This window comes from Saccopteryx bilineata, chromosome 1 (genome assembly GCF_036850765.1).
Source record: "Saccopteryx bilineata isolate mSacBil1 chromosome 1, mSacBil1_pri_phased_curated, whole genome shotgun sequence".
Classification (NCBI taxonomy): Eukaryota; Metazoa; Chordata; class Mammalia; order Chiroptera; family Emballonuridae; genus Saccopteryx; species Saccopteryx bilineata.
Genome location: NC_089490.1, coordinates 160,128,183 through 160,153,355, shown reverse-complemented (window position 1 = coordinate 160,153,355; position 25,173 = coordinate 160,128,183). Strand labels below are relative to the sequence as shown.

Genomic DNA, 25,173 nt, shown 5'->3' with positions numbered 1-25,173 from the left:
TTATCCGTCCCACCCTAAAGGCTAGTCCGTGAAAATATTTTCTGACATTAAACCGGTCCGTGGCCCAAAAAAGGTTAGGAACCACTGCTCTAAAGTATATTCCTCATTTACTGGTTGGAAATCCTAATAAAAAAGATTCCTAAAAGAAGAAAGTTCAGTCAACTGCCCAATCCAATATCTAAAAAATCTCATACTGATCTAGCTTATAATCTAGATAATGACTGATTCATTCCAAAGTGCTTGTTTACATTTAAAATGTTTCCTTGAAAAATATGCATCCTCATTTTATTTTAAAATTGTGTATTTTATAGAAAAGGCATAAATAAATACATTTTAAAGTCAAACAAAATAACCAACTGCTGAGTAAAATACAGGTAATGTAGACTAAAAAGCTCTCAAATACCCATCAATGATCAGTTGAGCAAGAGATAACTTCAGCAGTATCTATTTGAACCGGCTGGTGTACATAAAACAACCAAATAATTTGGTTTCTGCAAAATTAATGTGAAAAACTTTAAATAAAGCATTGCACTTCAATGTATATAGAGTATCCTTCATGGAAAAAAAGCCTGAGTTTAAGAAAATATTTATTAAGGTAAATTGTTAAAAACGTGCTCTGAGAGGAAAGTAAATACTTTTTTTTTTTTTTACAATTTTATTTATTTTTGGAGTGAGGGAGGGAGGAAGGGGGGGGAGAGAGAGAGAGAGAGAGAGAGAGAGAGAGAGAGAGAGAGAGAGAAAGGGGGAAGGAGCAGGAAGCATCAACTCCCATATGTGCCTTGACCAAACAAGCCCAGGGTTTCGAACCGGCAACCTCAGAGATTCAAGTTAATGCTTTATCCACTGGGCCACCACAGGTGAGGCTAAATACTATTTTCTTGATCACTGATTTAAACTGGAGTTTATTTAAATTTTTTTAATTTAAATCAATTTATTTTAAATAGTTAACCTACAGCAGAATTAAATCATATAAAAGAGATAATAATTATCCCAATAGGGAATATCCAGTCTATGAATTATTCAGTCTTGCAGTATGATACTTCCAAGAATGGCAGCAAGACAACAGCAATTCACCACTCTCATAGACTATACTTTCAGATACTTGGCAAGTTTCTAAGTACTCATAGTAAGTCATAAAAAAAAAACCCCCACAAAACGACGACTCTTTCCCCTGGATGGATAGCTCGGTTGGTTAAGAGTGTAGCCCCAAAGTACAAAGGTTGCCAGTTCAATCCCCGGACTGGTCAGGGCACATACGGGAACAGATCAATGTTCCCATCTCTCTCTCTCTCTCTCTCTCTAAAAATCAATGAAAAAATTTAAAATCTCTTTACTTAACTGCTTTACCAGAGAAAATCTTTTTTGAGTAGAAGAAAAATTTAAGACCTGAAAGATAAAAGTGCTCTTGGGCATATCATTTAATAAAGCTGGGTCCTGGTTTCATCATCTGGTAAAATGAGAACATTAATACTGTCACACAAAGCTTTTAAATTTTTTCTCCAGGCACTGAAATTAAACTTAAATAAAATTTAATAGTAAATGTGTATATAACATAAAATAAACATTTTTGAATATGCGAATATTTTTAAATTGTAAAAGCACTACATAAATAAGGACTATTATGTTACAAAACCTCAGAAAGAATCCTAGGAAAAGAAGAAACAAATGATCTTCTATAACTGTATCAGATGGAATTAAACATTGGGTACTTTAAGGTACCAATGGAAAGATTTCTAGAAAGTCATTTTAGACACAAGCAGTGATGTGGGCACTTCGTTGGTTTTACTAGGTACCTTCAAAATAGCAGGAACATTGAACTTTTTCTGTATACAATTCTCTTTTACGTATTTCAAAGACTTCCAACCACTGGGTTGCCTTTTTGTTTTTTTGGTGTGTTTTTTTTCAGAGCGAGAGAGGGATAGACAGGGACAGACAGACAGGAACGGAGAGAGATGAGAAGCATCAATCATTAGTTTTTCATTGCGCGTTGCAACACCTTAGTTGTTCATTGATTGCTTTCTCATATGTGCCTTGACCGTGGGCCTTCAGCAGACCGAGTAACCCCTTGCTGGAGCCAGCAACCTTGGGTTCAAGCTGGTGGGCTTTCTGCTCAAACCAGATGAGCCCGTGCTCAATCTGGCGACCTCGGGGTTTTGAACCTGGGTCCTCCACATCCCAGTCCAATGCTCTATTCACTGCGCCACTGCCTGGTCAGGCCTGCCTTTGCTCTTGAAACTTTTACATATTTCCCCTCATTCAGCCTTCTTTAACAACCTGCCTCTCCTTTGGTATACATTGTATCCTATAAAATCACCAGTTTATCTTGGTGTAAAAATTCTTTCATTTACTCCAAATCTAATTCTTTCATTTTCCGTCTCCTTTCTTCCTTTCTTCATCTGAAATTTGACATCCTCTTTAAAGAGAATGAATCCCTTTTCTTCGTCTTATAAAATCTCATGCCCCTTATGACTTGTCAAGTCAAATACATGCCGATTTTTCTTTGATTCCACAGCTTACTTCCAAGAGGAGCTAGCACTCTATTAGCATCTAACCACTTTTAGTTCATGTCATATCCTCTTACTGCCTTTTCCAAATACAGCCATGCTGGAGTCTATCTTCCTTTCCATTGTCCATTGCCATTATTACTATAACTTGCTATACTTTCCTTTGTTATCTACAGAGCGACCTTAATAGCTGAATGAATTAATCAGTAATGCCTCTGTGAAATCATTCCTTTTTAAGACACAATTTGATTGTCATCTATTCAGTGAAGTTTTCTCTGATCCTCAGCTATAAAAGATTTTTTCTTCCAACATCACATTAACACATGCTATTCTTTATTACAGTGGTTTCTGACCTGGTCTTATGTCTCTTACTAGCCCGTAAAGTCCTTTACCACAGAGATTGTCTCATTCAGGCTCTGGATGGTGGCTCAATGGACAAAGTGTCATCCCTGTGCTGAGGACGTAGGTTCAATCCCCATCAGGACACATACAAGAGGCAATCAATGAGGCTCTGGCTGGTTGGCTCAAGGGTAGAGCATTGGCCCAGTGTATGAAAGTCCCGGGTTCAATTCACCCGCCAGAGCACATAGAAGAAGCACCCATCCTGCTTCTCCACCCTTTCCTCTCTCCTTCTTCTCTGTCTCTCTCTTCCCTTCCTGCAGCCAAGGCTCCATTGGAGCAAAGTTGACCCAGGAGCTGAGGATGGCTCCATGACCTCCACCTCAGGCACTAGAATGGCTCCAGTTGCAATGGAGCAACGCCCCAGATGGACAGATCATCGTCCCCTAGTGGGATTGCCAGGTAGATTCTGGTTGGGCACATGCGGGAGTCTATCTCTCTGCCTCCTCGCTTCTCATTTCAGAAAAATACAAAAAAACAAAACAAAACAAAACAAAAACAGAGGCAATCAATGAGTACACAATGAAAAGAAACAACTAAGTGGAACAAGGAGTTTATGCTTCTCTCTCAATCAATGGAAAAATTAAAAAAAAAAAAAAGATTGTCTTGGCCCTGGCCAGTTGGCTCAGTGGTAGAGCGTTGGCCTGGCGTGCAGAAGTCCCGGGTTCGATTCCCGGCCAGGGCACACAGGAGAAGTGCCCATTTGCTTCTCCACCCCTCCCCCTCTCCTTCCTCTCTGTCTCTCTCTTCCCCTCCTGCAGCCGAGGCTCCATTGGAGCAAGGATGGCCCGGGCGCTGGGGATGGCTCCTTGGCCTCTGCCCCAGGCGCTAGAGTGGCTCTGGTCGCAACAGAGCGACGCCCTGGAGGGGCAGAGCATTGCCCTCTGGTGGGCAGAGTGTTGCCCCTGGTGGGCATGCCGGGTGGATCCCGGTCGGGCGCATGCGGGAATCTGTCTGACTGTCTCTCCCCGTGTCCAGCTTCAGAAAAATACAAAAAGATTATCTTATTCATCATGGGGTTTGCATAAAATAGAGCTTAATTTGTTCAATGAACAGATATATCTGTAGGTGGAGATAAAAGGTTGTAAAATGGAAAACCTGATCTAGATGATTTATAAAACAGCTCTAAATTCTTATTCTCAAATATGTTTCATCTTCCAAACCAGAATGAAAAAAGTTATTTATACCAGCTCTAAATGGCAATATATATTTTTTTCTGGAACAAAGAATATTATTGACTTCAATTTAAAAGTAGTATGTTTTCAGATCTTCCATAGTCTCTTGGTTATATACATTACACATTCTTTAGGATCCCACTTAAAGGCAGTCCTTTTTTCCCTTTTATTTAATTTATTGGGGTGACATCAGTTAATACTGAAGGTAGTCTTTTATCTCAAAGACATCCAGAGATGGAAGACAGACTACTATATTTCACAGGTAGAAAAATATAATTGCATACAAATTCTTTCACATCTGAAAAAAAACTGCTCTCTTTAATTTCCACCCATGGAGATCAAGCAGAATGTTTTAAAAATTAAAGATAACTTTGAAAGAAATGCTACTCTGTATAAAGACACAACATGGTAACTGAACATTATGATCTATGAAACTACTGTAGGGTTATAAATCACCAACTCGGAAGAAAAGTCTTGGAATCTTGTATGAAATGCTAATATACATTATTATAACACTAACCTCATTTCAATTGTTCTTTTATAATATATAATCAACAGAACACTTTAATATACATGCACTATGTTATTAGCAGATACATGTACACCTACATGTATATATATATTGAGTTGCATTTAAAAATATTAGCATGTGAAATAGATCTTTGTTCTAAGGCTAAGAGCCTAAAAGTCCTTCCTTAAATGTTATATTCAACATTTTGTTGAGAATTCATATTCTAGTTTCCCTTTCATGTTTTTTATCCTGATCAATTAAAAAATGGAAAAAGTGATTTTTTTTTTCTTTCTTATTAACAAGTTGATCAGATGTAGTTATAACTTACTTTGTACAAAAAGTGCCTGTATCCACTGTGAAATTACTGAAAGTATGTGGATGCAATGCGTTATGAAAATTGAAAAATGTCTCTTATGACGAGTGCTATGGAAGTTGAGAAATGTGAGTATGCAAGTGGTGAATTTAGAGGGTGGGGCAAATGTAGGTTTACAGTTGTTCATATGGAAAAATAATAAATAAAAATTAATAAACTCTGTGTTCCACATACCTACAACTGTAAACCTACTTTCGTCCCACCCTACATATAATACATGCAGAAATGGAGGCAGGATGGCATCCCGGTACTAGGTACTCATTCTCTTCAACTAGAGACCACAAATTCCATCCATAGTGTAGTGTGAACAGCAAGGGCAGTATAGCCCTATATGGGCACAGGACACTCAGAAAGATCCACTGCTCAAAAATGTCTGATATTCTACCAAATAAAAATTCATTTGGTTATTTAGTGATTGATTTGAAGGGGCAAATATCATGGGAGTTGGAAGGGGGGACTTAGCTAATTAAGGCATTCACAATTGGTCTTAAGTTGTATTAACCACTGTTCATAAAATCTTACAGACATCAAAAGTGTATTGGCCCTGTCCCATAGCTCAGTGGATAGAACATCAGCCCAGCATATGGACATCCTGGGTTCAATTCCCAGTCAGGGCACATGGGAGATGTGACCTTCTGCTTCCCTCCCCTTCTCTCTCCACCTTCTCTCCCTCTTCCCCTCCCGCAGGCAGTGGCTCAATTGGTTTGAGCGTGGCCCTGGGCACTGAGGATAGCTCCGTTGGAGTACATCAGCCTCAGCCACTAAAAATAGTCCTCGAGCACTGGACCAAGACAGGGGTTGACGAGAGGAACTCGGTTGGGGTACATGCAAAAATCTGTCTATCTCCCTTCCTCTCACTTAAAAAGTAAATTATTTACAGTGGCAACCTAACAGTGGCACACTAGTAATAAAGACGTGAGTTATAATTCAGGCTCACCATTTAAAATTTTCTTGCCTGACCAGGCAGTGGTGCAGTGGATAGAGCATCAGACTGGGACACAGAGGACCCAGGTTCAAAACCCCAAGGTCACTGGCTTGAGCACAGGCTCCTTCGGCTTGAGCATGGGGTCGCTGGCTTGAGTGTGGGATCATAGACATGACCCCATGGTCGCTGGCTTGGGCCCAAAGTCAATAGCTTGAGCAAGGGGTCTACTTGCTCTGCTGTAGCCCCCTTGGTCAAGGCACATATGAGAAAGCAATCACTGAACAACTAAGGAGCCACAACAAAGAATTGATGCTTCTCATCTCTCTCCCTTTCTGTCTGTCCCTCTTTCTAATTCTCTAATATACATTTTTCTTGAGCCAATTATTTAATTTTTGTAAATCTTGATTTCTCTGCTCCACCTCACGGCATGATTATGATGAAAGTAAGAACAGTCATGCAATAAGCTTCTCCCTCCAACCTAAGGTAAATTATTATCTACAAACTTAAGAAAAAACCGACAGGTGGGTACAGATAAAGAATGTAGGTGTGGCTGAGGGCGTAATGGCAGAGAACCACAGAGGGCCAGAAGGTCCAATGGAACACCTATCTAGGTCCTAGATGATTAGAGGACACCAACGTAGTAGTTCTAAGAAACTAAAGCAGAGAAAAGGAAGAAGATAAAGTGTCCTAACTATGCAACAAGGTGGCAGTATGTAAATACTAATAACAATATATAAACATGTATTTAATGATGAAACTGAATGTGTGTAACTCTGCAGGATTTAAAAACAACTACTATTACTACCCATTGCTAAATAGGTCTTCTCTTTACTTTCAGAACATAGCTGAATTACAGTATATATTAACCTAAGAGCTAACAGTCAAGTTTTAAACCCTGGTGAATCTTCCAGAGCCTTTTGTTAAAAAGAAAGTTCTCCTGTCCTGACCTGTGGTGGCGCAGTAAAGCGTTGACCTGGAAATGCTGAGGTCGCCGGTTCGAAACCCTGGGCTTGCCTGGTCAAGGCACATATGGGAGTTGATGCTTCCTGCTCCTCCCACCCTTCTCTCTCTCTCTCTCTCTCTCTCTCTCTCTCTCTCTCTCCTTTATAAAATGAATAAATAAAATAAAAAAATTAAAAAAAAAAGTTTTCCCAAACTTCTTGTTAGCCCAATACACATTTGGGAATGAACTGTTATGTTGTTAAAAGTTTATTAAAAACAATTAACAGCACCAGCAACAAAAAACAGGCTAGTGCCTGACTAGGTGGTGGCGCAGTGGATAGTGTCGGACTGGGATGCCGAGAACCCAGGTTCGAGATCCCGAGGTCACCAGCTTGAGCACGGGCTCATCTGGTTTGAGCAAAGCTCACCAGCTTGGACCCAAGGTAGCTGGCTCGAGCAAGGGGTTACTCGGTCTGCTGAAGGCTCGCAGTCAAGGCACATATGAGAAAGCAGTCAATGAACAACTAAGGTGTCGCAGCGAAAAACTGATGATTGATGCTTCTCATCTCTCTCCATTCCTGTCTGTCTGTCCCTGTCTATCCCTCTCTCTGAGTTTCTGTAAAAAAAAAACCCAAACAGGCTAGCATCCAAACAAATTTTATTGTTGATATCCTCTCTACTCAGAATAATTAAAAGCAACCTTCTTAAATTTCAATGACCAAAGTAATCTTTATTTGCCCAAATGATTCTCTTAATCTTGATGATGTATATATATGTTAAATCTGAAAAGAACATCTAAACTTCGGCTTGCTGCTTTAACAAATGAAAATGAATTCAAAGTCAAACTGATATCATATATTTTTAAGTTTTAAAGTCCTTAATAATAGGATCCTCTGGCTGTTCTATGCAACTATTCATTTCATGAATTACACTGGAATCTAGCTACAATTGTCCATTTAGCCCAGTGTTCCATACAGGCAGTTCCATCCTGAAAATAAATTCTGGACAGTCTGTTTAAAAGATACAAAACCATTGTGGTACTAAAGGATAGATCTGCCATATCACAATATTAAGTCACCATTTTTCTATCTTTAAGTCTTAAACTCTGTAGGGGAAACCATAACTCATAATTACAGGTTTTAATTTTATTTCTGACCAATTCCTGTACAGCTTGGTTTACTATGTACTGTAGCTAATCTATCTGTAGCCTCTCCTGCCTATTACAGTACAGGCAGACTTCAGAAATATTGCAGGCTCAGTTCCAGAGCACCACAATCACACAAATATTGCAATAAAGTGAGCCACAGGAATGTTTTGGTTTCTCAGTACATATAAAAGTTACATTTAGCCTGATCTGTGGTGGTGCAGTGGATAAAGCACTGACCTGGAATGCTGAAGTCTCCAGTTTGAAACCCTGGGCTTGACCAGTCAAGGCACATATGAGAATCAACTACTACGAGCTGATGCTTCTCACTCTTCCTACCACCCCCAATTCTCTCTTTATTCACTCTCTAAAAATCAATATATAAAATCATTAAAAAAAACTTTTTAAAAGTTTTTTAAAGTTACATTTACACTATACTAAGTCTATTAATTATATATACCTTAATTAAAAAATGCTTCTGCTAAAAAATGCTAACCATCATCTGAGCCTTCAGTGACTCAATCTTTTTGCTGGTGGGAGGTCCTGCATTGATGTTGATTAAAACATAGTATCTGCGAAATGCAATAAAACGAGATATGCCTATCATGATAACCTATTGAAATCAATGCTTTTATCATCTCTGTTCCTACCAGTCTATAAAAAATGTCTTAACTCCAACCAAATTAACCATATGCTATTTCCATGGAACTCAAATTTTCCAAAGCCTATACTGCCTCAAAATACACTATTCTTATTACCATAGTCTAGCCCACCTGCTAGACTATGAAGACAAAATCTTTGAAGACAAAACATGCCTCACCTTTTCTACTTTTTACTATTCCCTTAACTTTAAAGTTTCTATATTTCAAAAGAGAGGCCATCTTTTACGGTTTAGCTAAAATTCATCCATTCACTTATTTTCTCAGTGTGTAAAACCCTAAGGGCTTAAGCTTATCTTATAATAGAGAAACATACACCTGTGGCAGCTATTGCTAAAATTCAAACTTTAACTTCTTAGGAGTAGAAACCTTGTCTTTTTCTTCCTAAGAACACTACTTTTTATATAATAGGTGCTTAACATTATTTTTTTGATTGGTACGTTGGAGGGATAAAATAAGACTACAAATTCTGTGCCACAATAGAATCACCTTGTCCCTCAGAAAAAGTACTTACAATGAATTTAAGAAACCGAATGTGTCTGTTAACAACGCTGAAAATTCAGATATTAGCAATTAGAGCCATAAAGGAACAGCTAACCTTTGCTTTGATAAACAGAGAGAATGGAAAAGGTTTATCAAACAGCAAAGTAAAAGCACTGAAGTTGAAAAGAGAATATCTGAATCAAAACCATAAAATCTGAAAATTGTCCTTCATCTCCAAAGTGGACAAGGGAAATCACAGTTCTTATAGTTAAGTAGCTGAAATACAGTTTATTATTCAAAACAATATACAAACACAGACATTTTGGGGACTCTGAATAACCAAAGGAACCAACCTCATTAATTCCTCCACTTTATCATCTACATCTAGGTCCTCTTCTGAGGCTTCAAAACTGTATGATCTCTGACCCATGCTGTTTGCATAGTAGCGAGTTGGTGACATCTTTCCATTGGACGTGGACAATCGCTCGTTATTCTCCCTTCCATTTTGATTGGTAGTGCAAGGCTGTGGGGAGGTATCGTAACTGTTGCTAGGTGATGGGGACATCCCCGAATGCTGGGTCTGTGTGGAAGCTGTAGCTGTAGAGGAAGATGCTGGAACATTGTTGGTACTATTCCCATATGAACTTCCTCCATAGCTGGACCTTCTTCCAAACTTGTCACTATGCTCTTGATCAAGACGATCCAAAGTTTCCAAGGCATGGAGAATTTCATGTTTAGTCATTCCAGTACGCCGAAGGCGCTGAAGCAGATCTATCTGTTCTATGGTAAATCTGGGTTCATCTGTATAGTGAGACATGGTTTCCAACAAACTAAAAAAAACAAAAAACAAAAAATAAAATAAAAGAGAGTCCATTTACAGTATCTACCAAAGAGCATGTCATTATAAAAAATGCTCAGCAGAGGTGCAGAGATTCCTCACTGGAGATGGCTAAGACAACTAAAAAAATGACCCAAATTTCAATTATGGCAGTAATACCAAAATAACAGAATAAGAAAATAAACTATCAAGCATAGTTTACTAATAAGTAAACTATGTAATTACTCATAGTTTTTTTCCACCTCAAATATCTACATTAGAGTATGAATATAAAGTTCTGAAAAGAAAATGTTTGTATTTTCTTGTTTTACTAAATATCAGTAAAAGTGACCTAGGGACTCTGTAACTTCATTTATTGTAAACAAATGATTTGATAAACTAAATCCAAGCAAATACTAATAACCAGCAAAAATATTTAAATACAAAAGTAAGAAAGGCACATAAAAAATTATTAAGTACCATCTCACCTACCCCTTAGCAATTTCACATTTCATCCCCGTAATGCATTCTGTTCATTGATATCCTGAGAAATGGACCTTCCATGGTTGTATTTAAACTGAACTATTCATCTTTCCTAGGAAATTGCTTCTATATTACGTTTCCTTCAACTAACACAAGATACTGTGGCACAACAGATGTTTCAGTTAATAACAATATAGTCATGTGCCACAATACTGGTCAACAATGGACCACATATAATAGTGATCCCCTATGATTATCACTAGTGACATCATAAGCCACTGTAACAGCTTCCGTAATGTCATGATGCGATGCATTACTCCTGTGATTGTGGTGATGCTGGTGCAAACAAACCTACTGCACTGCCAGTTGTATAAAAGTACACTACATACAATAATGTACAGTACAATATTTCATAATGATAATAAACAATCATTTTACTGACATGTATTCACTATACTATACTTTTATCATTATCTTAGAGCATAGTCAAAAAAAATTTTTTGCTATAAAACTATGCGGTGTTACCACAGCAGCAGCCTCACATTTCATGTTTACATTGTCTCCTGATCACATCATCTTCTCTTGTGCTGTTTTGTACAATAACATGCTGTACAGGCTTACAGCCTAGGAGCAATAAGCTGTCCCATATATCCTAGGTGTGTAGTGGGCTGTACCATCTAAGTTTGTGTAAGTGCACTCTACAATGTTCATATAACAATGAAATTGACTAACAACACATTTCTCAGAATGTATGCCCATAGTTAAGTGGCATGTGACTGTATTAAGGGAGTTGTCAAACATAAAAGTCCTCACTACTTGATTTTTTTTATACAATAGAACTTTCCTACTTAACATCTTTTAAATTGGTAATTTCTTCTATTTTTATTTTTATAGTTTTAGTGCCAAACAGTATGCATGACATGAAGTACACTCTCAATTAAGAGTGCTGATGGAAGAAAATGTTAAGACATTTTCTCATCCTTTACAGGTAAATATACACTCTGGGCCAGTTCCCCTCAGCTACTGGAGATGTTTCTTCAACTCTCTATATTAAAACATTATTAAACTTTCACATCTAAGAAGGCATTAGGCAAGACTTTCATATAATGTAATCTCACCTAATCCTCACAACAATCTTCTATTGTAATTTATATTGACTGTAGGATTACTGAGAAAACTAGGCTCAGAGTGGTTTTGTCCTTAGAGTGGTTTTGTACCTTGTAAAAAAACTGATTAAGAACCAGAAAAAAATTTAAACCTAGGTCTTCCTGACTTCAAAATCATACAACATTCTGCTTTCCAATGTAGGCAGGACTTACCGGAATTACATGACTTGGGATATAGGCTACTGTACTCTTCTAAGTCTCCAGTTCAAACCACTTAGACAAAACCATTCTGCTAATAGACTAGGGGTTCTAGTAATAGTTTTTGATATTTAAAATCTTGGCTTCATCTAGAATTTATATTTACTTAATGAGTGTGAAAAAATTTGAGCTTTATTTTTTCCCAAAAGAATAGGTGGTTGTTCAATATGCTTTACTAAATAACATGTCTCTTTTCTTGTGATCGGAAATGCCAACTTTTTCATATACAAAATTTCCACACAAACTGTATCTAACCTTCGGATTCTCTATTCTACTCCATTGATTGTTTTCAAATACTTTTAAAAACAAGCAGTCAGAAATCTCAAATTTTAATGTGAAATCGCTCTATTTTTAGAGACGGGCTCATTAAAAATAAAAATATACACATTTTGTGGATCCCAAAGAACAGGTTTCAGGGCATTTGGGCCCATGGGCCACAGTACCTGCCTTATACCTACACATTATCTTCTGCTTTCTTCCAACACTCATTTGTGATCAACTATCTACCATAAAAGTCCTTATTTTCATAATTAGTACATTCTTTCTTGATGGTCTAGGTTTTATTCCTCCACTTTATAATAAAAAATTTTAAACACAGAGGCCCTGGCCGGTTGGCTCAGCGGTAGAGCGTCGGCCTGGCGTGCAGGGGACCCGGGTTCGATTCCCGGCCAGGGCACATAGGAGAAGCGCCCATTTGCTTCTCCACCCTCACCCCCTCCTTCCTCTCTGTCTCTCTCTTCCCCTCCCGCAGCCAAGGCTCCATTGGAGCAGGGATGGCCCGGGCGCTGGGGATGGCTCCTTGGCCGCTGCCCCAGGCGCCAGAGTGGCTCTGGTCGCGGCAGAGCACGCCCCGGAGGGGCAGAGCATTGCCCCCTGGTGGGCAGAGCGTCGCCCCCTGGTGGGCGTGCCGGGTGGATCCCCGTCGGGCGCATGCGGGAGTCTGTCTGACTGTCTCTCTCCCCGTTTCCAGCTTCAGAAAAAGAAAAAAAAATTTTAAATACAGAGAAGTTGAAATATTTTACAGTGAACCTACATACTAACCACTTAGATTTTACCATTAACATTTTACTCTATCTATTCCCTTATACAATCCATCCCTCTATTCTTATTTTTTGATACATTTCAAAATCAGTCATAGACATTTGTATACTACTTCTACATGCATATCATTGACTAGAGCTCAGTATTTGTTTAGGTTTTTTTCTTCTTTTGAAGTCAACTTTAAAAGAAAACATACAAATCTATGCTTACCTTTCTATGAGTTTTGAGAAGCAGGCACACATGTGAGATTCAAATCCCTATGGTGATTCAGCATATTAGTATCACCTCAGGAAGTTCCCTCATGTCTGTCTCCCGTCCATGACTCTTTACCTCAGAGGCAACCACAACTCAGGTTATTTTTCCCCCACCACAAATTAGTTTTGTCTGTTCTAGAAAATTATATAAATGGAATTGCTATGTACTCTTTTGAGTAAGGTTTCTTTCATTGAATAGAAAAATTTTGAGATTCATGTATACTGTTGTGTACATCAACAGTTTGTCCCCTTTTACTGCTGAGTTTTGAGTATTTCATTGTAGGAATATACCACAGGTTGGTTCGTCCATTCTAGACACATGGACTGCTTCCAATTATTAGCTATTCTAATTGCTTTGGCTACTGCAATTGTACTCTACTAATTTTCTTGTTAACTTGATACATCTCCCTGTAATTTATCATTACCTACCCAGTGGGTGAGAAAAGAAAACTTTCAACCAGAGTAACTCATTTACTTTATCAATTCAAAAGAACAGGACACCTTGCTTAACACAAATGATCTCTTATTAAAATGTTCTATGTTCTATGCTAGCTACATTACACAGGTGCACTCGCTATGAACATTCACCAAGCTGTACACTACTGATTTGTGTATTTTTCAGTAGATATGTTATAAAGTTTGTTGGCAAAAGTATATGAACGTTTTCCTAATGGCGTATAAGAGACACTTAACACTTTAGTTTCTGTTTTAACCCTTAGCCCTTTGTCCACTTTATCAAGTGCTTAGTAGTACAGCAGTCCCCCTTACCCACAGTTTTGCTTTCCACTCTTACAGTTACCCATGGTCAATCCACGTCCCAAAATATTAAATGGAAAATATCAGAAATAAACAATTCATAAGTGTTAACCTGTGTGTCGTTCTGAGTAGTATGACAAAATTGCACACAGTCCAGTTCTATCCCGCCTAGGACATGAATCATCCCTTTGCCCAGAGTCTCCACACTTACTGGCTACCCATTCACTAGTCATTTAGTATGCATTTTAATTATCAGATGGACTGTCACGGTATCACAGTGCCTGTGTTCAACTAACACATAATTTACTTACTAATGGCCCCAAAGTACAAGAGTAGTGATGCTGACAATTGGGAGATACCAAAGAGAAGCTGTACAGTGCTTCCTTGAAGTGAAAAAGTCAGTTCATAACTTATTAAGAAAAATGAAATCATATGCTGAGGTTGCTAGCAGGGGTCCCCAAACTTTTTACACAGGGGGCCAGTTCACTGTCCCTCAGACCGTTGGAGGGCTGCCACATACAGTGCTCCTCTCACTGACCACCAATGAAAGAGGTGCCCCTTCCGGAAGTGCGGCAAGGGGCCAGATAAATGGCCTCAGGGGGCTGCGTGCGGCCCCGCGGGTGGTAGTTTGGGGACGCCTGATAGGGCAACAATGAATCTTCTGTCTGTGAAATATAGACGGTAAAAGAAATTTGTGATAATACACTGAAAGAGACTGCATTCAAATAACTTTTATAATATATTGTTATAACTTCTATTTTATAATGTTATTGTTGTTAATCTCCTACTGTGTTTAATATATAAATTAAACTTTTTCATAGGTATGTATTATAGAAAAAGCATAGTATATATGGGGTTATTATCCAAAGTTTCAAGCATCCACTGGAGGTCTTGGAACACATCCCCTATGAATAAGGGGGCAAATATTGTTTATTAACCCTTAATCCTAGGAGGTTATTTTTTAAAGTGGCTGCTGAATCCTTTTAGTAATCCAAATAATTTACCCATTAAAATTCCTCACTGGTGGTGGTGCAGTACATAGAGTGCTGACCTGGGACACTGAGGTCCTGTGTTTTAAAACTCTGAGGTCACAGGCTTCAGTGTGGTCTCATTGGATTGAGCATGGGGTCACTGGGTTGAGCCCATGGTCACTGACTTGAGCAAGGGGTCACTGGTTCAGCTGGAACTCCTGGTCAAGGCATGTATGAGAAGCAAGCAATCAACAACCGAAGTGCCGCAACTACTCCTCTCTCTCTTCACCTCTCTCTCTCCCTTTCTCTATTTAAAAAATAACAAAAACATTAATTTATTAATTTGGTAAACTGAGGTTTTATACATTATTCTTTTTCCTTAAAAATGAAGGCTTGTCCATTGCTAACTTTTCATGTTTTCAAAATATTTCATAAGCTGACCTGCCCTTACTTTAGCTATGAGACTCTGAGAGATGTTTTGCCATCCCAAAATATACCTTTTGAGATATTGGTTTTAAGCTGGTTATTAAGAAACAAAAACTCAGAAAGAACCTTTGACCCTCCATTTTCCTGCCTTAGGGAAATCAGAAAGTCTTGCTTCAGGAAGGGCATCTTAACATACTCAGTGTAGAATTTTCCCCTCTGCCTAATATGAAATAAGTATGGTAGACAGGACAGATCCATGCAAAAAACCTGTTCTGCTGGAGTCTCCCCTCGCCCCGTTATATTTGGGTTGCCTACGAGGAAGCTGTTCATCACGCGTTCCACTCTTCAAACTTTCAGTCCCATGTGCCCCTCTTCTCCTTTGTTCAAAATAACACATAAATATCAACTGCTGAATGCCTCTTTGGGTCTCATTCTGACACCCCAAACATACCACCAAATGTATATTTGTATAATAAAATTTGAACATTTTGTCTTGTTAATCTGTCTTTGTTAATTTGATTATTAGCCCAGCTAGAATAATTTAGAAGGTATGAAGAAAATTATTTTTATGCCCCTACAATTTTCCTATCTCATTTTTCTCAGAATAGATAGTAATCTGTATTAACTCTTCAAATCTCTCACTCTGTATGGAGCAGCATTTTATATTAGCATGAAACTAAAATTATATGAATTTAACCTGCAACTAAAAAGAATCCATCCTAAAGCTGGTATTAGAACTAAGGATCCCATAGTATCTGAAACAATGTAATATTTTATGTCATTTTAGAGTCACTGATGATGGGACACATTTTTATTTCAAAAGTCATAAAAGGAAATAAAAAGGGCCTATTAATTTTGTCTGCCTACAATGTCCCATTGTTTCCAACCACGTGTTCTTGGGGCTGCCCCTCATAATACTCTACTTCCTGACCAGTGGGGCAGGCACATAGGAAGCCAAGCCTTGTTCTCTTCAAAATATTCAGGCTAGATTCAAAATATTCAGGGTAGGCTAGTGGACAGTCATTATAACTGTGTCCAATTACAGAATCATGTTAATCTGGTATATTCCTCCAAGCTGGTTTGCAGGAGAAAAAAGCAGACATACCAAGAAATGCAGAGCAAAGGAGGAAGCTTTGCAGTGTTCATATCCCTTCTTCTAGTAATTCCTAAGCCCCTACTACATTCCTGCTCTTCTTGCTGTATTATTATGTAAGAGAATAAATTTCCCTTTATGCATCACCTTATTTAAATTAGATGTTTGTGCCTTGTACCAAGAGAGGTCCCTAAGATGAAGCTAAGTAAAAAGATCTAAAACTGCTAGAATGGAATGTATGAGTTCAGTATTATCAAGTAGAATGATAATGGCATAACCAGCAGGATCAAATCATACATATGGCACTGGAGGTGCAATATTTTACTGAGAAAATGCCAAGATTAGAAGCTTTCTTGGATATTGAGAATATCACAGTGTGCATTATTATACACAAAGGCACACATTCTGTAATTTCTAATTTTTATTTCTTGTAATTTACCTAGTTTCAGCACATAATCATTCAATTACAGCAGTAAATGACCTACAAAGGTCATGTAAGTCCATGATACCAGCAATTCTTTCATAACAGAAAAAGATAACTTATAAGAACTGAATTAATTTGTGCAAGAACTGTTCACAGGATGAGGAAAATCTTCCACTTTAAATTACTAATCTGAATGCAGACTCAGACTAACAAAAATTAAAAATGTGTGAAAAGAATTTCAATACTGCAATAACACAGACAACACTTAAAGCATAAAAGAACAATTAAATTCAGGAATTATGGCTCAGTTCAAAAACAGATGCTCTAAAATACCATACTATCAGACCATAATAGTAAACATATTTTACAATAAATTCTATCTTTACTTGGATATGGACATAAACCCTTCTGGGATATGGCATGAAGTTCAGAACACACTTTCTTAGACTAATCTACATATATGTAGAGCAAAACAGGTTCAAGTATTCACAAATGATTGATCTTGAAATGATTGGCATAAAAAATGACATTACTTCCTTACTTGTAAAGCATCAACACTTAATGAGATTTTATTAAATAACAGCCTTTCCTTTAGCTTGATTCTGCTATCTTTATCTTTTTATCAGGAATGACTAGGCAAAAGATGGCTTAGTCATCAGTTAGTTTTGTTGTGATTACATGGTATTTATTGCATGATGATTTAACACATTCTAAAGTCAATTACAATATTCATCAACTAAAGATGTAGTCAGGCCCTTCTTACTATTTATGGCACATTACCCTCTTCACAATTAATATTACCATCAAAGGAGCAGCAATCTTAAAGTAAAAAAATGACAAGTGAGAATAAGTAAGAAATAAAGATTTACTAGGGAATGAGTTTAGACAATATGGTAAAATGATTCTGTAATTGAAAGCAATAGGAGGCTATGACTGTTGATAACAATATAAAAATACTCTTCTCATAATAAAAAGACTTTGAGAAAAATAGAATTATATTCCAATGTGTGAATCTCACTTCAATAGTTATTTCTAAATCACCACTGATTAAGATTGAGATTTCTTTGTAACCATTTTATGCACATTTAGAAAAAAAATTTTCAAGTATATAGAGGGAACTATAATTTGAATGTGGAATCAGAGAACTGTAGGCCAGTTAAACAAAAATCATTAATTCAACTAAGATATACTGAGTGCTTCGCATGTATCAGACCATGTTTGAGGCACAGAGGATGCAACAAGGAAGAAATCAGGCAAAATTTCCTGGCCTCATCTAATGCCTAGTGAGAACAGCTATTAAAATAATTGCAAATAGCCTTGGCCTGGTAGGTAGCTCAGTTGGTCATCCCAATATGCCAGCTGCAGGTTTGATCCCCAGTCAACAAATCAGTGTTTCTCTCTTTCTCTCTCTCTTCCCTTCCTCTCTCTAAGAAATCAATAAATAAAAAATTTAAAATACAAAATAATTTTTTTTTATTTATTCATTTTTAGACAGGAGAGAAAGACAGAGAGGGAGAGAGAGAGGAGAGAGAGACAGAGAGAGAGAAGGGGGAGAGGAGCTGGAAGCATCAACTCCCATATGTGCCTTGACCAGGCAAGCCCAGGGTTTTGAACCAGTGATCTCAGCAAAAATAATTTTTTTAAAAGGATGGGAGCCAAAGCACAAAACCATGCAGTGCCTGCTCATCTCCCAAGGACACAGCTACTTAGCATAAACTAAGGCTGCTCTTCACATCTTCTGAGTCTATTCCAGAGACTTCAATATATGATAGTCAATGAGAGGGGGAACACCTTTAATTAAAAACCTAAATAACAAGGAAAACTGATCTTAATGTTGATTTACTGGATTAAAGAACTGTAACCAAAACGGAAGAAATTTAATTGAAACAGAGACTGCACCAAATTTTAGAAAATACTTATGCTAAAGGCATGCTGCATTAGACTCTAAAGATGCACTTAATGAGCTAATAGATACTTTATCTTCTCTAATATCTGAAATTCCCGGAATACTTTTATTCAGAGGCCTCTTTAATATGAACTAGTGGTTACAGTTCACATCCTAGCATAAAGAAAACTCTCAACATAATACCACTATTTCAATTTGTAATTTTTTTTTGTCTGACTCCAAAGAAAGGCTAGCAACCACATTAGCTAACAGGCTTAACTACATTATTATCCCCAGTTGGTGAAGGAAAATGGCTAAGGTGCTAGGAGTCTGCACACAGAAGGCAGCACTGAGGTAACACGCTCCCAATATTCTGATTGTAACAAGGAATCTAACACTAGCTCTCAATGACTAAATATCTCTTTCACAAGTTTCTAGGCTATTAAGTAGTTTTAAATAAGTAATTTTACATTCAATTAAAAATCAATGTCAGACTTTAAAGTTTAAAAAAATGGTAAAAATAAAGTTGATCAATTTGAAAATTCATCAAGAAATTACCACATGATGCTCTCTCGGTTTCTGAGATTAGCAATAGAGGACAGAGCTGAGAGGAGAGTAGAGAAAGGCCATGTGGAGGAGGCCAGGAGAAGTAACCAAGAAGGCGGAGCGCTGAAGGAAAACCCAGTTTGTGCAGACTTTGTGCAGGGAGAAGGAAGGAGATGGGAAACAGAGGTGAATAAGGCTGGTGATCTAGACACCTTTGATTCTAGGAAACTCGGATAAGTCAGTAGCTTTGTGAGCACTGAATGAGTGGGTTTTAGAGCCCAGTGTGTGTTTTTACTTGCCCGCCAGGTGCAAGCTGGGATTAAAGATGATGGCCCACCAAAAAAAAAAAAAGAAAAAAAAAGAAATTACCACATGATCACATGATTATGAAAAAAATTCATTCAACTTTATAAATGGTTACTATCATTTTTGAGTCATAATCATAATGATTCTTAACTTTATAAAAAATAATTGAGAAGACTAAAATTAAGAAAAGAGCTAGATACTTACACCACTGGGAAGGAACTGAGCATACTTTACATGAGGTGAATTGATATCTTTTCTAGAGATGATCAGCGTTATCTATCATTCTGTAGAATAAAGACAGGAAATTCAGAAATATTTGTTAACCAAGTATTGAATAAAAATTTTCATTAGGTAACATCAGCTAATCATGTCTTTAAAATTACTTTGTAATTCTGAAATTAAACACTGGTTTGAAGCAAAATTTTAAAAATAGAAAACTATTAGTTATAGCTTTCAAATTATTCACTTGGGAAAAGTAATGAAAATCAAACCTCTCAATGTTAATCTGTTATCGGACACCACCCAGAGGTACAGATTTAAATATTCAATGTCATGTGTAATGTATATACTATATATACACCATAGTGACATTCAAGATAACATTTTGATAATAACATCAGTGCATTAATACAGAATCATATAAACAAAAAACATACCATAGCATGATTGCAACTAAAGGTCTTAACTATGTGGTAAATTCTGGGATCTTGTTCCAAGTATATTACTTATTTTACTGCTAGCCAAATCTTGAGTGGCTTAATTTCTCTAAGTCTCAATTTTCCCATAAATCAAACAGGAGTAAGAGATAACTACTTTAATAAGCTAAAAGAAGTCAAAACATTTTTAAAATAGTGGTGATGAAGCACTTCACAAACTATCAAGTAGCAGGGGCTATTACTGCCAATTTTAAAAATGATGTATGCCTATATTGTATTGTAGATTACTAAACAGAGTTTAAGTTAATAATGGAGGGACTGAGTCTAAGTACTTTCATTTTCTGATTAGTATTCTAATGCTTTATTCACCACACAGACACTTTGACCCCTTTCAATTCAGGCAAAGATTTTTAACAAAAAATGATATCTACTATTCATGATTTTAGGAGCTAAAGATCATGTATTACTGACTGAACCTATTAGCAGTTTGAAAACACAATCTATGGAGGCAAATATTTCCATTAAATTCAAAGTTAAGATTATAAATTAAAGTTAAAATTGTTGATGTCAAAAACTCTCACATTAAAATACACATTCAGCACTGAATTATATTAAGCATGATCCAAGTGTCTGACAGTGACTAAAGATATATGCGAAATATAAAGGGTAAAGTTAGAAACCTTTGACATTTGCGTATCTTAAATTGTAGCATTAATGAAGTTCCTGTTGTACTTAATTTTCTTGCTGACTTAAGAATCACCTGTCCTAAAAAAGAGGCTATGAAGTACCTACAAAGAAATCTACTGAAAATGTTACTGGTAGTTAAAATAGCAACACCAAGCCACAAAACTGATTACTGGTCAATACACATTTTTCACTATTACACAAATTCAGCTAAAATTTATACTAAGTAGCTATGTACCCTGGCATTGACACAAGGTCATAATTTGAATAAGATGATTTCAGCAGTGTAGGAGTTTATTAAACTATGGAGAAGAGTCAAATAAAAAGTAGACACACACACACCTCTAATAAAAGACAATGTGAATAGACTAAAATAACAAAGTTAATTAGAGTAACAATTTGGAAATTAATTTAGGTTACAGAGAAATGGGAAAACAACTTAGAGTGAGATCTCGACTGTTACTTGAAGATTAGAATAAGACTTGCACCAAACCAAGGTGTGAAGAGAGGTGAAAATCATTGGAAGAAAAATTCCAGAGAGAAAAAATAGTTAAAGGAGATTATGAGGCATGCTTATGAAATAAAGTAGAAACATAAGTATTAAATTTAAAGATAATTAAAATCCTACTAGAGAAAAGACATCAAGACCATCTGGGTTCTTGTCATATTCTTAATCTTAATAAATCAATTAAAAAATAATAATTCAAATAATATCAAATCACTGAAAAATACAGAAAATATTCCAATTCATTTTCTGAAGTCAGAATGACTCAATAACAAATCTAGTACACAAAATATACCTGAAACCAATTTCACCTAAAAGTTAAATGTAGAAATTCTAAATAAAAAAATCAAATTAGACAACAAAGTCCAGCTGCATATCCAAAATAATATACTATTATAACTTATTGCAAAAATGAAAGAGTGGTTTCAACATAAGCCAATATATCAACAAATTAAGAAGAAAAAAAATTATATGATAATACCAGGCGCTAAAAAGGCATCTAGTAAAATTCAGCAACAATTTTTTTTTAATTTTTTTCCCATTTTTAAAAAAATTTATTAATTTTAGAAAGGAGAGAGAGAGAGACAGAGAGAGAGAGAGAGAGAAGGGGGGGAGGAGCAGGAAGCATCAACTCCATATGTGCCTTGACCAGGCAAGCCCAGGGTTTCGAACCGGCAACCTCAGCATTTTCAGGTTGACGCTTTATCCACTGCGCCACCACAGGTCAGGCCCAGCAACAATTTTTTAATAAAAGCCCCATGAAAAACAATAGAACAAAAAACCTAAACATTTTTGGGAAAAGAGAATAGCAAGTATCCTAAACAGCAAAATACTCAAACTATTTCAACAAAGATTGTATGCACACACAGTAAATAAATATATTGTAATATGTCTGTTATGTATACATATCTATTAAGGACTTGCTTCTATATAGAAATTTAATGATCTATGGAAGAGATCCAACAAGAATGGTTATATTCAAAACAGGGTACAAAATGGACAGATGGGGTGGGGTAGGAAGGAGAATTCACAGGAAACATTTCTTTTTATTATTTTAACCATATAAATGTTATTATTCATTCAATAAATGAAATGAATAAAATTAGAAATTAGAGCAGGAAGCTGACTAAGCCCTTTATACTTCAACACTGACTTGAAGACAATAGCAAACAAACATTAGAATGAAAGAAAAAGATATCTTTTGCTAATGATCTGATGGAATACCTAAAATTCTCAAGCAATTCTAGTAAAAAAAGTTGAAGTTAAAAAAATAAATTAAGGAGAGGTTTGATAAAACACATTTAAAATTAATAAAAATTGCCCTGGCCAGTTGGCTCAGTGGTAGAGCGTCGGCCTGGCATGTGGAAGTCCCGGGTTCGATTCCCAGCCAGGGCACAAAGGAGAAGCACCCATCTGCTTCTCCACCCCTCCCCCTCTCCTTCCTCTCTCTCTCTTCCCCTCCCGCAGCCAAGGCTCCATTGGAGCAAAGTTGGCTCGGGCGCTGGGGATGGCTCTGTGGCCTCTACCTCAGGCGCTAGAGTAGCTCTGGTCGCGACAGAGCGACGCTCCAGATGGGCAGAGCATCGTCCCCTGGTGGGCGTGCCGGGTGGATCCCGGTCGGGTGCATGCGGGAGTCTGTCTGACTGCCTCCCCGTTTCCAGTTTCAGAAAAATACAAAAAATACAAAAAAAAAAAAAAAAAAAAAGAAAGAAAAAAAATTAATAAAAATTTCCCCTAGTTTAGCAGGAAACACCTAGAAAAATAATGAGAAAAGCCTAACCTGTGGTGGAACAGTGGATACTACTGACCTGGGAATGATGAGGTCTCTGGTTTAAAAACCTAGGCTTGCCTGGTCAAGGCACATATGGGTATAAGAGTTAATGCTGAGAGATAACGTCAGAGTAATGGCGGGGTAGGAAGCGATACCGATAAATCTCCCCCAAAACTCAACAAGATCTTCAACCAGAAACAGAAAAACCTATACTTGGAGCTTCCAGATGCTTCGCAATACACCCAAAGGTATGACTGAGTGAAAAATTGGCTAAATATATAACCAAACCCCGAAGGAAATAGGGAGTAAGAAATGCTCCGCCTTCCTCACTAACCTAAACAGGGCGGCTTTCTCTGGTAACTGTGAATATAGAAACTGAGGCAGGCAAAGGGGGTGAATAGATCCAGGCCGCGAAAAAAATGGCTGAACCAGGCTGTGGCATGGAGATCCAAGCCGAGGAAAATCTGATCCTGTGGCAACCCGGGCAATACAAGCTAACACTCGTGCCAAACCCAAACAAAGAAAGACAAGCGGAGCGGCCATTTTACCCGGTCTCCTGGTCGGTGCGCAGTTAGTGGGCGAGAATTTCTTCCTAGGCCCCGAGAGTGGGTGCCCGTGTTGCCCCACGGAGAGGCAGGGTCAGAGGCCTTTCTGTGGGCCGAGGGCAGAGTCTCTGGGCAGCCCCAGCGCCCTGGGAAAGCCACGCACGGGAGGGAGTGAGAACTAATTCCAACGGTGGAGATTTTCCGTGCTGGAGGGTGTTTCACTCAGAGGGAAAAGCGTCTGGCCTCATATCCTGGTTTGCGCGCGCAGATAAGGAGTGAGCGATTCCTCCGAGTGCCTCGGCAGTGCGCGCCCGTGTTATCGCACAGAGGGGCAGAGTCAGGGGCCTTTGTGTGGGCCAAAGCGGAATCTCGGGCCGCCCCAGCGCCTTGCAAAAGCCGCGCACGGGGACAGAGTGAGACTCAATTCCAACGCTGCAACTTTTCCCTGCGGTTGGGGGTTTCACTCAGAGCGTGAGACTGCTGGCCGGATATCCTGGTCACAGACAGTGAGTGAGAGTTTCCTCCAAGCGCCCCGGAAGTGGGCACCCGCTTGTGTTACCGGACAGAGTGGCAGAGCCAGAGGTCTTTGAGTGGGCGGAAAGCCCGCCTGATTACGCTAGCAGATCTGACTGACTGAGCCTTACCCAGAGCCCTGTGCTGAGTGGAAATAGAGTGGGGAGTTGCCAGCTCTTTGAGCCTCTTACTATCCAGGCAGAGGCAGCAGCAACCCCATAGCTGGATTATCAGGCTACTAATTGAGGAAGGAAAGACTAGGAGAAAGGCTCCAGGAACACGGACTCTCTCACTGTCGGAGCCTATAAATGCTAATGAGCTTCGACTGCCAACGAGACTAAAGCACAATACATGACATTGCCATAGAGACTTATCAACTGCAAACCTCTACCTGAGCGTGCCAAAGGGGCAGAACCCGGGGTACAGAGTCACCGACCAGGAAGAGGGAGAGAAAAGAAAAAGCAAGAAGATAACCTCTCAAAATCAAGAATAATCTGCAGACTTTATAACCTATCCCATTTTATTATATTTGTTTGTTTGTTTCTCTTATCTTCATTCTTGATACTTTTTTTTCCTCCTCCAATTTGGCCGATTAACTCTCTACCGGTCTTACTCTCTCCTCTCCTTGAACTACACTACCCATAAGTGTTACATCTCCCATTATCTTTTCTCTTCTCTTCCTTTCTCTCTATGAGGGTTGCACTCCAAAACCCTTAACTCTCTCTCTCTCTCCTTTCTTTTTTCTTCTTTTAGTGGTTCCCTCTTTTTTTCTCTCTCTCTCTTTCTTTTCTCCCTCTATATTAGTTTCTTCCTTTCTCCTTTACATCTCCTCTCATTCAAACCTCAATAACAAACAAAATATCTTATCTGGGACTCAAACTTATGTTTGTGGCATTTTTGGGGGGGTTTTACTTCACCTTTTTAACTCACTAGCAGTGCTCTCATCCCTGGCTCTCCATATTATCTAGTTCTTATTCCACTAAATACAATAGTAATTTTTTAATTTGTCCCCCCATTT

The 25,173-nt window shown here is 38.0% G+C and overlaps 1 protein-coding gene across 20 annotated transcripts in view; it reads right to left on the bottom strand.

Moving 5' to 3' along the window:
• HMBOX1 (homeobox containing 1) overlaps positions 1-25,173 on the bottom strand; it is a 258,216-nt gene that overhangs the window by 133,030 nt on the left and 100,013 nt on the right. For 11 of the 20 annotated variants that reach the window (XM_066278625.1, XM_066278626.1, XM_066278606.1 and 8 more), the window contains exons 2-4: positions 19,686-19,765; positions 13,031-13,144; positions 9,469-9,945 (exon numbers count right to left, since the gene is read on the bottom strand). In XM_066278625.1, coding sequence (XP_066134722.1) covers positions 9,469-9,945; positions 13,031-13,062 — 509 coding nt within the window. In that variant the 5' untranslated portion in view covers positions 13,063-13,144; positions 19,686-19,765. Of the gene's footprint in view, positions 1-9,468; positions 9,946-13,030; positions 13,151-19,685; positions 19,766-25,173 lie in introns of all 20 variants that reach the window. The other 9 variants (XM_066278609.1, XM_066278616.1, XM_066278610.1 and 6 more) reach the window with 2 other exon arrangements.